This window comes from Phasianus colchicus, chromosome 1 (genome assembly GCF_987193195.1).
Source record: "Phasianus colchicus chromosome 1, bPhaCol1.hap1.1, whole genome shotgun sequence".
Taxonomy (NCBI): Eukaryota; Metazoa; Chordata; class Aves; order Galliformes; family Phasianidae; genus Phasianus; species Phasianus colchicus.
This window is the reverse complement of record NC_143436.1, coordinates 187,187,200-187,198,228: the sequence shown is the minus strand read 5'-3', so window position 1 is coordinate 187,198,228 and position 11,029 is coordinate 187,187,200. Positions and strand designations below refer to the sequence as shown.

The 11,029-nt window shown below is 41.7% G+C and overlaps 1 protein-coding gene across 3 annotated transcripts in view; it reads left to right on the top strand.

Annotated features, from left to right (window-relative positions):
- The first annotated feature begins 5,595 nt into the window (after positions 1-5,595).
- The window catches only part of CEP295 (centrosomal protein 295), a 39,378-nt gene continuing 33,944 nt past the window's right edge, over positions 5,596-11,029 (top strand). For 2 of the 3 annotated variants that reach the window (XM_090134026.1, XM_090134028.1), the window contains exons 1-4: positions 5,596-5,712; positions 7,691-7,824; positions 8,866-9,066; positions 10,235-10,359. In XM_090134026.1, the coding sequence (XP_089990152.1) occupies positions 7,717-7,824; positions 8,866-9,066; positions 10,235-10,359 (434 nt within the window). In that variant the 5' untranslated portion in view covers positions 5,596-5,712; positions 7,691-7,716. Of the gene's footprint in view, positions 5,753-7,690; positions 7,825-8,865; positions 9,067-10,234; positions 10,360-11,029 lie in introns of all 3 variants that reach the window. The other variant, XM_090134027.1, reaches the window with a different exon arrangement.

The window sequence follows — 11,029 nt, the reverse complement described above, 5'->3', positions numbered from 1 at the left end:
ATAAACGTGAAACGATTGAACTATCCTCTAAAAAGGACAGCAATAAAATTATAGACGAGCAACAATCACTTAAGGAAGCAGATTGAAGTAATTTTATTGGGCCGGTGGGAAAGAATGGTTTTCCTTTGCCAAGGACGTTACAGGGGCAAATAATACTGCTGTCCTTGTCTTTCTCCACTACTGCTTCTGTCCCCTTTAATGATTTCTTTGTTACTTTATTATCGGAAACAAAACGCCTGATCCAACAGAAGCCTCCAGTTGTGAGGCTGATGTAGGATCACATGGGTCGGTACATCAGTTTCCCATGCAGCTCCCAGGCATTACTGAGCACTCAAGGTATGAGCCAGGGATGTCAGAACACTTACAGGCAGCCACTTAAAGTCAAAGCTGCAGCTACCTAGCACTACTTGATAGAAACTACTGTCACAAGGAATACACCTTCAATCCGCCCTCTCACACCTGCAGGAAGATGCTTTTCAGAAAATATGCCCTTGTTTTCAGTTGGCTACTAAATACAGAAATCCACATCTTCATAAAAAAAATTTTGTCAAAGCTCCTTTTTTCCCTCCTAACAGGAGCAGACAGGAGGAACAGCACTTTGGTGGTTACAGCCCTTGCAGAGGGAGCAGATTCATGTTTTTCCATGCAGCTCAGAGCCATATTTCGCAGAGGTGTTCTAACCATCAGGTATATCTCTTTCTAGGAAAGGAAGCTGGTGAGGATTGTCTGCCTCTTCCTGTGAAACCATGCCACTGTGCCAGAAAATATATGTACTATTAATTTTGCCATGGAGAGATTGAGCAGCTGACTCTGAAATCAGGTTGTTCTGATAAAACACGGAAAATGGGAGGTTTGGTCTCTCTAATCATCTCTTCTGCCCAACAAAAGTGTTGTACAGAACTGCTGACATCAGAACAACTTGAGCATGTAAAAGCAAGACTAGAAGTTTGGAGACTTTTAGGATTAAAAAAATTCTAAGTTCTTCTAGTCTTCAGCAGTTTAGCAAGGCTTACCAAGATTAGGATTCTGGAGCTCAGTTGCATTTATCAGATTAAGGCCTAAGAGACTAAGCTGAGAATACCTGCTCTAAAATCTATGATCTCCCAGAAAACAAACTCAGACTCCAGTTTGCCAAGTTAGCATCTAAGTCGTGAACCAGCTTCTCTTACAGATCTTCCTCTCTCAGGTGATGCTACATTTACCTCAGCCACTAGAGATGCTTTGTTCTTTGATCTCTCCTTGAATCCTCTAATATTTAGCAAAGAATCGTTTCCCTGTCTGTAGAGATGTTAGTTTCCATTACAAAGAACAAAACAGAAGCAAGAAGAACCAATATATCACTGTTACATATTCACTGCTTTCTTTAAAATACTACTTTGCTCACTTGCAGTTTTTTTCCAAGTCCCTCATCCTGGTGCAAATCCATTCTCATGCCTTGTAAATTTTTCTTTACTTACTTTTCTTGACTTTTCAAGGTTCTCTGAGACATATTCCTTCCATAAAGCCTTTTAATGACTCCATTTACACAATCAGTTTCTTTCTACTAAAGAAAACATCAAAGATAATTTGTGATAGGATGGTAACTTGGTATATCGCAGGTCTGTCTGATCATATAGTCTGTTTGATTCAGACTGTGGGCCTTGATCAAACCAGGATCAACTCTTTTCTCCATGAACATTTTGCTGGTATTTCACAAAGAATATCATGGTACTTTAATGGATATCTGAGGATAATGACAGGTACACTTCTGAGAGGAACCCATATTCTGTATCTCACTCTGTATTTCAACCAGTGTGGAAGATGCCAGTGATGGCAGAAACCAGCAGCTGGGAAATGGAGCACCTTGCAGGTAGCTTTCATTGACCTATGTGTAAATGACTACTGAGACATTCAAAGGTATTCTGATCAAATCCTTTCATCACTTATTAAACTGACCACAGCTGAACAGTTCCTCTTCTTTTTTCCTTTTAACATCATCCACAACCTTTAACGTGTTCTTTGATGATTTGTAGACCTAAAGCCTACAAAATGTTCTTATATTAATTTTATTGCTTACAGTACAGCATTTGGATGTTCTTCTGAGAGAATATGAGGCTTGTGAAGACACTTTTCAATATACACTTAATGTGCTGGACAATGCTAAGGGAGAATTCATGCCAAAAGGCATTATCCAGTTTCTGATTCCCTCTGCTAGTCTTCCTATGTATAACAAACATAAGCAATCAAATGGAGAAGGTAAGTAGTATAAAGCAAGTCAGTTTAGGTTGGAGCAATAGTAGCAGTTTTTGTTTTATTTAGTTTTCTTTTAGCCTGTAGCATCTTTCTAATGACTAGAAACTGCATGTGGGGAATCTATACAGTCGCTATTTTAGTATGGCACTAGAATGTGTAACTCTGCAGCCTTCTTACATGACAAGGAGCATAATAATGAAAGTTACTCTTCCTCAACTGTCAAGAAAATTTATTTCAAAATCAGTCTCGGGCAGAGACTATCGTAGGCTGTGCCTGCATGGGCTGCACACACTGTATTAGTCAGTCTCTAAAATGAAGATCTGCTTTTTCTTTTTGTTAGGAACCATCTGTCTTTGCAAAGTTTACATATAAAAATTGTGCTTAATTCAAACTGTTTAACAAAAACACATTGTTATTTTGAGATAGTATTAAATGGAGGATTGCAAACCTTTGTAAAAGCACATCCTGTTAGTTCCTGGTGGTCATGATAATTAGATATTCATTGTTAAGTGCTAAAAAAGATGAAACAGCATGACAAAAGTAATCACAGATCAAAACAAAATGAACCATAGGAAACATTTAAGAGCATATGATAATATGCTATGTGACACTGAGGAATGCTGAATGCAGAGAATAGCCAATTCAAACTGAGTGAAGCTCTTCTTTTATTCAGATACTTCAGTAATCAGCAAGAAGGAGACAAGAAACAAAAAACTGCATTACCGTCTAATGAGGTGTTGGAGCTCTCGGGTGGGGTGTGAGGGGGAGTAGTGTCTGAATATGACACTTTCTTTAGAGCTCTTCTTTCAGAGTTTATGAAGGAGAACACTGAATTCTTGCAGAGTGCCAAGTCCTGCCAAGGGTGAGCTGTCAGGTGGTTGTACTGTTCCATTAGCAGATCTCAGACAGCCTTTTCTTCTAAAAAGGCAGAAAAGCCTGCAAAGACCATCCTTCCCCCATAAGAGTGAGGGACATAGCAGCCAGCAAAGAATTTATAACGTAGAAAGAAGCAAGCACCCCTATGTGGTAATAAGAGATAAATCTGTGCTGGTCTATTCATCATGCCCATGAGCAGGGAATCTGTTCTCTAAGATTGATCTTAGATCCAAAAAACAGAGCATACCAAGACAACGTATCTGTGCCAGCATCTCTCACGGTGGTTCATAGGTTGGTCAAACAAATGCTCTCTGCAGTACGGAATTATGGATGGTCTTGCACTTCAAAGCCATATTCCAAGATAGCTGATGGCCTGTCCTGGAAATAAATTCAGATTTCCCCCTAACAATTTTGCAAAGTTGTAGATAACTCCTCTAAGTACATTTCTTTATCCGTAGGAGAAATATGACTGGTGGTTCATATGTGCCCAGCTGCCCATATCACTGCATCACTACACAGCTTGTATAAAGGGAACACATATACTTCCAAAGAGGAAAGAATTAACATTAGCCTGTAATATTGTAATTCAAACAGGTGTATTAAAACATGGAAAGCATTACCATATTAAAATAGCTGCTAAATCTCTGTTTTTAAGTTTATGTATGAAAATTAAGGGACAGAAGAAATAATTCTGAAGTGTGTTGACTAGAAAACACCTTTGAAATAAAGTTCTTATCCAGTACACGTAGGTTTCATAACTTTTTTTTTTTTCTTCTAGAGCATATATTTGACCTCTTTCACATCTTATAAGAGGGCTATAAAATCTATAATCTCATTTACTCTCTTAATAGACTGTCTTCAATTTTTTTTTTTTTTACCTGCTGACCTGCAGGATAAAGCTATTTAGAAGAGCTGTTATTGTGGAGAGCACTGCAAATGAAAATGCTGAAGGACAAAAAAATCCAATAAGGATACTGGAAAATACATTTGGAAGGACACTGTTTAAGTTTAATGTATTCAATACACATACTGTGAAACATCTGGTTGTCTTTAAGGTACAATCAGGTATTAACTTTGTAACCAGCTATTACAGGCAATAGTTTGCAGCAAGTTGCTTCATAGAAAGCAAATGATCTCCCTAAATGGTCCCATAGCACGGAAGTCTTTGAATAAGAAGGCAATTCAGCACTATATAACTGCTGTGTAACCACTTCTTCCTAAGCAAGTTGGAATTCCTATTCCTATTTGGAACAGGCTGCCCAGAGATGGTGGAATCACTGTCCCTGCAGGTGTCCAAGAGCCGTGGAGATGTGGCACTGAGGGACGTGGTGTGTGGGCTGATGGTTGGACATGGTGGTCTTAGTGGCCTTTTCCAACCTTAATGCTTCTACACCTATGTCTTCTGTTTTGCAGTCCTTCAATTTTCAGTGTGTTTCATGCGCAGCCAGGCATCCACATACACCAATACCACGTAAGTTTTATGAAGTAATCTTAACCCTGCTGACTTGGGTCCTGTAGGGCACAGTACAGTGGGTTACTGTGCTGGTTAGCTGGTAGTAAAAAGTTACTTTTTCCTGTCTCTAGGGAAAACTGCTGTAAAAAGCAGTCATATTTTGCACTAGCATTTAAAGGGGTCCTAAAGCATAGATAGGGAAAAATTCTTAATCAGGGAGAACAGCGTTAAGAAAATGACTTTAAACTAAAAGAGGGGAGATTCAGGATAGATTTTAGGGGGAAATTCTTCTCTCTCAGGGCAGTGGGGCCCTGGCACAGCTGCCCAGAGAGCTGTGGTGCCCCATCCCTGGAGGTGCTCAAGGCCAGCTTGGATGGGCCCTGGGCAGCCTGAGCTGGTGGGGGCAACCAGCCCATGGCAGGGGTTGGGGCTGGGTGGGCTTTGAAGTGTCTTCAGACTGGAGAAGAGGAGGCTCAGGGGAGACATTACTGCTCTCTATAACCACCTGAAGGGAGGTTGTAGTGAGCTGAGGGTCGGCTTCTTCTCGTGTAACTGGTGATAGGACCAGAGGGAATGGTTTCAAGCTGTGCCAGGGAAGACTCAGGCTGGATATTAGGAAATACTACTTCTCTGAAAGAGTGGTCAGGCACTGGAATGGGCTGTCCGGGGAGGTGGTGGAGTCACTGACCCTGGAGGTGTTCAAGGAACGTTTGGATTTTGTGTTGAGGGACATGGTTTAGTGAGTACTATTGGTGATAGGTAGATGGTTGGGCTGGATGATCTTGTAGGTCTTTTCCAACCTTGGCGTTTCTGTGATTCCGTCAAATACCCACACAGCTGCCCTAACCCTGGGGAAAAGCTGCGCGACGCAAGGCGCGGCGCCATCGCGCATGCGCACCGCCAACCTTCACGTAGCGTCTCGGCGAGCGGGAAGTGGAGAGGAGCGCATTGCGCTTGCGCAAAGCTGGAGACCCGCCGGGGCTCTCGGTTTCCCGCCGCGCTCGCGCTGATTGGCTGCCGGCGGTGTCGCGGGAGGCGGGAGCTGCGGGCCGTTGGGCCCTGAGGCGGTGTGCGGCCGGGCTGTGCCTTTCTTTTCTTTTCTTTTTTTTCTCCTCGTCGGTTCTCTCCAGCCGTCTTGTGCCCGGTTCCAGGTGACCGTGAAGGCTCCGGGCAGGGCTCTCTGGCAGGGGGGTGGGTCTCCCGTTAACCCTGACGTTTTGCGGTCCTGTGGGAGGGCTGCGGGCTCGGCGTGAGGGGCTGAGGGGGAATGCGTTCGCGAGCAGCCTGCCTTAGTTCGGTTTGCTGCGTGCTTCCTCGCTGCTTTCTGCCCAGTCAGGGTTGTGCTGGCGGGTTGCTTTTTTTTGGCCCATGATGTCAGAGGCAGATATTGGTGGGATGGCAGCAGAGGGTGAACGTTCCCCTCAGTGTCCCTTTACATTTTGTTGCTGTGTGACAAATGGCAGCAGGGGGACAGTCTGACAAAATGGTGTCCTCCATGTGGAAAATATGGCACCTATTGGCATTCATTGGTGCTTGCTGAACCTTTTATGGAGACCAAACAGTGGATGTGAGCACAGTGAGGCATTGCTTGGTGCATTTCAGCAGTGGCAACACTGGGTCACCTCTACTCGTGCAGGTTTTTATGAGTGTGGCATGCAGGCTCTTGTTGATCACTGATGAAAACACACAATTAATGGTGGTGATTGTGTTGAAAAATACTTTTTTATAGACGAGAATTTGCTCTATCAAATTGCGCTCTTTGTATTGGTTGTAGTTTCTTTGGAAATAACAGGAGGCATTATTTTTGGGGCAACTTATGTATATGCAGCGCTGTTCAATTCCTCTTTACTCGGTGAGGCCCAGGCAAAGCCAGAGGGTTGAACACCCATGGGCTGGGGGCTGATCTGCTGGAATAGAGCTCTGAGGAGAAGGATCTGTGTGTCCTGGTGGGCCATGAGCCAGTGCTGTGCCCTGGTGGCCAAGGCAAATGTATCCTAGGGTACATCAAAAAGAGCTTGACCAGGAGGTTGAGGGAGGTAATCCTTTACCCTTTTACTCTGCCTTGATGAGGCCACATTTGGAGTGGTGTCCAATGCTGGGCTCCCAAGTTCAAGAAAGGCAGAGAAATTTTAGAGTCTGGAGGAAGGCTGCAAAGGTCATAATGGGCCTGGAGCATCTCCTGCATGAGGAAAGGCTGAACGATCTGGGGCTATTCTGCCTGGAGGAGGCTGAGAGGAGATATTATCACTGTTTATAAATACCTAAAGAGCAGGAGTTAAATGGATGGGATGAGGCTCTTTGCAGTGGTGCTTGGTAACAGGACAAGAGGATATGGGCTAAAGCTGGAACACAGGAAGCAAGGAATCTCCTTTTCTGCAGATATTCATGACCCATCTGGACACTTCACTGTGCAAACTGCTGTAGGGAGCCTGCTTTAGCAGTGAGGTGGAATCAGTGATCTCCAGAGGTCCCTTCTAACCCCTGTGATTCTGTGAAACTTGATTTGTACCTCAGCAGCTGAATAAGGGGCAGCTGGCAGGAACCACAACCTTTTGTCCCTGTTTATCCTGTACTGAACCTTGGGAACTTTGGGCTGCAGTTGGCTATGTGAACAGTCTCTGATTCTTACATCTTGCTATTGTTATGCTAATATTTCAGTATAAGTCAATATAAGACCTGGCCAGCCTGCTTTATCTGTGTGGAGAGGGTTGTGGTAACTTTTTGGCTTCCACGGACTGGAATGGTGCTTGTTATTCACTTTCAGGTGTGACTTTTTAGTGCGCGGTGTAGACTGTAATATTGTTGCGATGTTTGTTACATAGAGTCACTGAACCATAGGAGCTGGAAGGGACTTTGGGGATCATGAAGTCCAGCTCCCCTTGTAAAGCAGGTTCCCTATGGCAGATTGTATGACAGAATAGTTCATGGAACTGCCTTTTGTGGCTGGCAGAGCTGTTGGATACAAATGGAACAGGCATGAACAGTTGTAGCTCCTACATTTGTAGCTCATACTCTTAGTACCTTGATAGTTTTGTAAGATTATGGTAATATGTTGTTTGGGTTTTTTTCCTACCTTATAGCTATCTTGTGTTACTTATACCCAAATCTCTGTTTTCTGTTATCCTATAGAAATTGATTATTCTTTGTTTCTGAAGATGAAGAGGAAAGCGTCAAAAGTTGGGAAACTGAGGCTTAGTCCTAATGAAGAAACCATGCTTCTGAAAGAAGAATATGAAAGAAGAAGAAAGCTGAGGCTGCAGCAAGTATGCTTTCATTTTTGCAAGTTGTCTGTTTTGAAAAGGAAAATAAGTTTTATTTCATATAAGCTAGCATCTTCACTGTAATAATATGAGGTTTAGATTTAGCTTGTGAATTATTTTCCATTGCCATATTTATTTACACGTATGTGTGTATTTCTATTGTGGGTACCTTCTCAGTTTGTTACATTCACATGGGCCTCTGTTCCAGAACTACTGCTTCCCTGCCAACTGCACTGTGGTTTCACGTGTTCGTTTGTTGGCAGTCAGCACGCAGGTCGTTCTGATGTTTCACATAGCGGAGCACAAATAAGCCAGCTGAGGCAAATACAGAACTGAACAGCTTTCCAATTGATCAACTGAATTGTTATGATGTTGCGGCTCTTGATGCTTTAAATATTGCTCCTTTTAGAATTGAGTGCCTGTTCATTGTCTTATTTTTCTTCATTTTTGTTATGCTGTGTTGCTGTAAGGGCACAAGGCTATTTTTCCTTTTTTTTTTTTTCTTTTTTAATATATTTCTTTCCTTCCCCAGCCTTCCTCTGTGCTGTCCTGTACAAGCTGTCCCAGTCTTTCCTACCTTCAAAAATCATATACACTAACATTCTTTAAGATGTCTTTTTTCTTGCATGTACTTCTGTTCAGAGAAGAGAGTTTTACTGACAAAGGTGGAGAACAAACTTAGTAAGCAAGCTTTAATTGGGCAGTACGGTTCCGAGTTTCTTTAAAGTGTGTTGTGTTGTAAAAAGTCTTTAAGTTATTGTGTTGTAGTTTTGTCAGGAAGGCTGTTCCAGGCAGTTTTTGCATTTTGTATGTCTACTGTTTGTTCCTCGTTCATTTTAAGCTCTTAATGAAGATTAAATTTAGAATATATTATTCATTTTGGAAAAGGCTAATAGCAAATTTAAGGCATCTTCTGGATAGATTTTTAATGTAAAAGTAGGTAAGTGGAAAGATAGAAAAGTAGAGTGTGTTATGGAAATACTTGTTAAAAAACATACTGCACCCTTTAATGTTACTGACAAAACGTGATTTCTATTTCTGCAGGTCAGAGAGCAACAGAAGTATATATCCTTGCAGATAAGACAGAAAGTAAAGCAGAGGAGGGAAGAGAAGCTGCATCAGTTAGAGGAGGCACTGAGAGCTGAATGGCAGAAAGCACAAGAGGAGAAGATGAAGGCTTTAGAAAAACTGTTTTTATCGAGCTTAAGAGCTGTTGGTGAGGGTCACCGACAAGCCAAGGAGAATGTAAGTAAACAGCTTAATGTTGTTGTCATAGAAATACTCAGTGTTCTAGAAGTACTGAGATTGCCTGTTTCTTGGTTGGTTTGTTGTTTTTTGTTTGTTTGTTTTAATATTCCTGGTCTTTGAGTCTGAGGAATGAAGAATGGAATGTTTACTTTTGCAGATGTTTATCCATGAGACCGTGCTTGGTGAGAAGGAATGTGACTTTTTGTCGGGAAAGATTTAGAGCAGCACTGCTGCTGGTGGGAGATCCTTATTCTCTGTTTAGGCATAGATGACCTACTGAATTATTTTTAGAAGCCTGTTTGAGTCTGTAGGTTTTGCGTATAATTTTTCCAGGAGCTTTGTACAACTTTCTGTGTTTGGAAAATTAAATGTCCCAGCAGACCAACCTGCTGCAGCTTTTGCTGTGCAAATCCTGAATTATGTATGTATGATCCAACCTTTGTTAGCATGGTAGTGTACGTTAGGTAACTGTGGTACTTGACTACATTGCACAAGGTGAGTTGGTGTCTCAGATGTGCCAGTCACTGCCTAACCTTTTGTCTCTACCATCTAGCAGTTTCCCTTCTATGCTTAAGAAGACAAATTCGATTTTTTTTGCTCACTTCTTTAGATCTCCAGCCATAAGTATTGTTAAGGGCTTCAGAGGCTTTTGCACAGGCTGCAGACTGTGTTACTTTTCCATTCTGCAGCTGTAAACTATACTGTCTTTGTTTCAAATTCTGCCTGTGTAGACTCAGTTTGAGGGACTGCTGAGGTTGCTGGGTGAAAATCCATAGATTTGCACTGATACGTAATAGTTTTAATTAATGGCCAAGAGATAGTAAGGTGCTTTATCTTCACAGATTAATCAGCATTACTAAGATGTGCAGGTATGTTTATATTACTGTTGTTATGAGGAGATTAAGAGAGATGCTAAGAATTCCAAATCAGTATTTGGTTACATTGGCTGAGGCAAGTTTTCTGCTGTTGGCAGTAGACAAGAGGAGAATAAAGAAGATAGCAGAGGAGAAAAAGTGATTATTAAGAGAATTTTTACTCTAATATGGTGGGGAAGAATTTCAGGTTTCTGGTTCCTACTAAAGTATTTATTTTTGAACTTGATACTGATAGTATGAGAAGTAAATAAAATTGTGTGTTAAATGCTTGCAATATCCTTATTGTTAAGGAACCTGATTTAGAAGCCCTGGCAAAGCAAGCAGAGGAGAGGAAGCAAAAAGCAGAGAAGAGACATAAGAAAGCACTGAAAGAGCAAAAGTTGCAGAAAGAGGAATTACTTCGTGAACAAGCCCGGTATGCAACAGTTATTTAGTTTCATGAAGCACAGAGTGTACTTCAATGGTGCTACATAGTGAAAGGCAAAATTCCTAATGTTTGGAGCTGTGTAGTTTTGAAATATTATGGGTTGATGTATTCAAGTGTGTTTGTGGACAGACTTATGTTTTTTTTATAACATTTGTAGTTTTACATCCAAAACTCCAATGCCAAGTATACAAGCAGACCTGATCCACTCTTGGAGGCCAGTTTGTCACTGTGTTAGTCCACACAGTTGGCTGGCAGCTATCCAGTGACATGTAGCCATGTGTTCTCAAGTTGGTCACCATGGAAAGTTACTCACTTGAAAAAAGGACCTGTTGAATTTGACACAGTCCGAACCTGAGCTGGCATGAGAAATGAACGTGTACTCTTGGGGATAGACGAGCTTGGGTAGCTCACACCTACTGATTTAATGCTTTGCACAGTTGAGCAATTAAAATATGTGGCAGCAATGTGGAGCGTTCTGAAAACAGAAGTGAAAAGTGAAATTTGGCTTTGATCTCAAGAAACATGTATGTTATTAACATTTTTGCATTACTTCACAAGGTTAATTTTTCAGTGCTGTCTTTCAGTTGACTCTTCTGTGTGCTTGCTTGCTCATTCTTAGCAGTTAAGTGGAGTGATTGATCAAATTTTTGGATTGTCT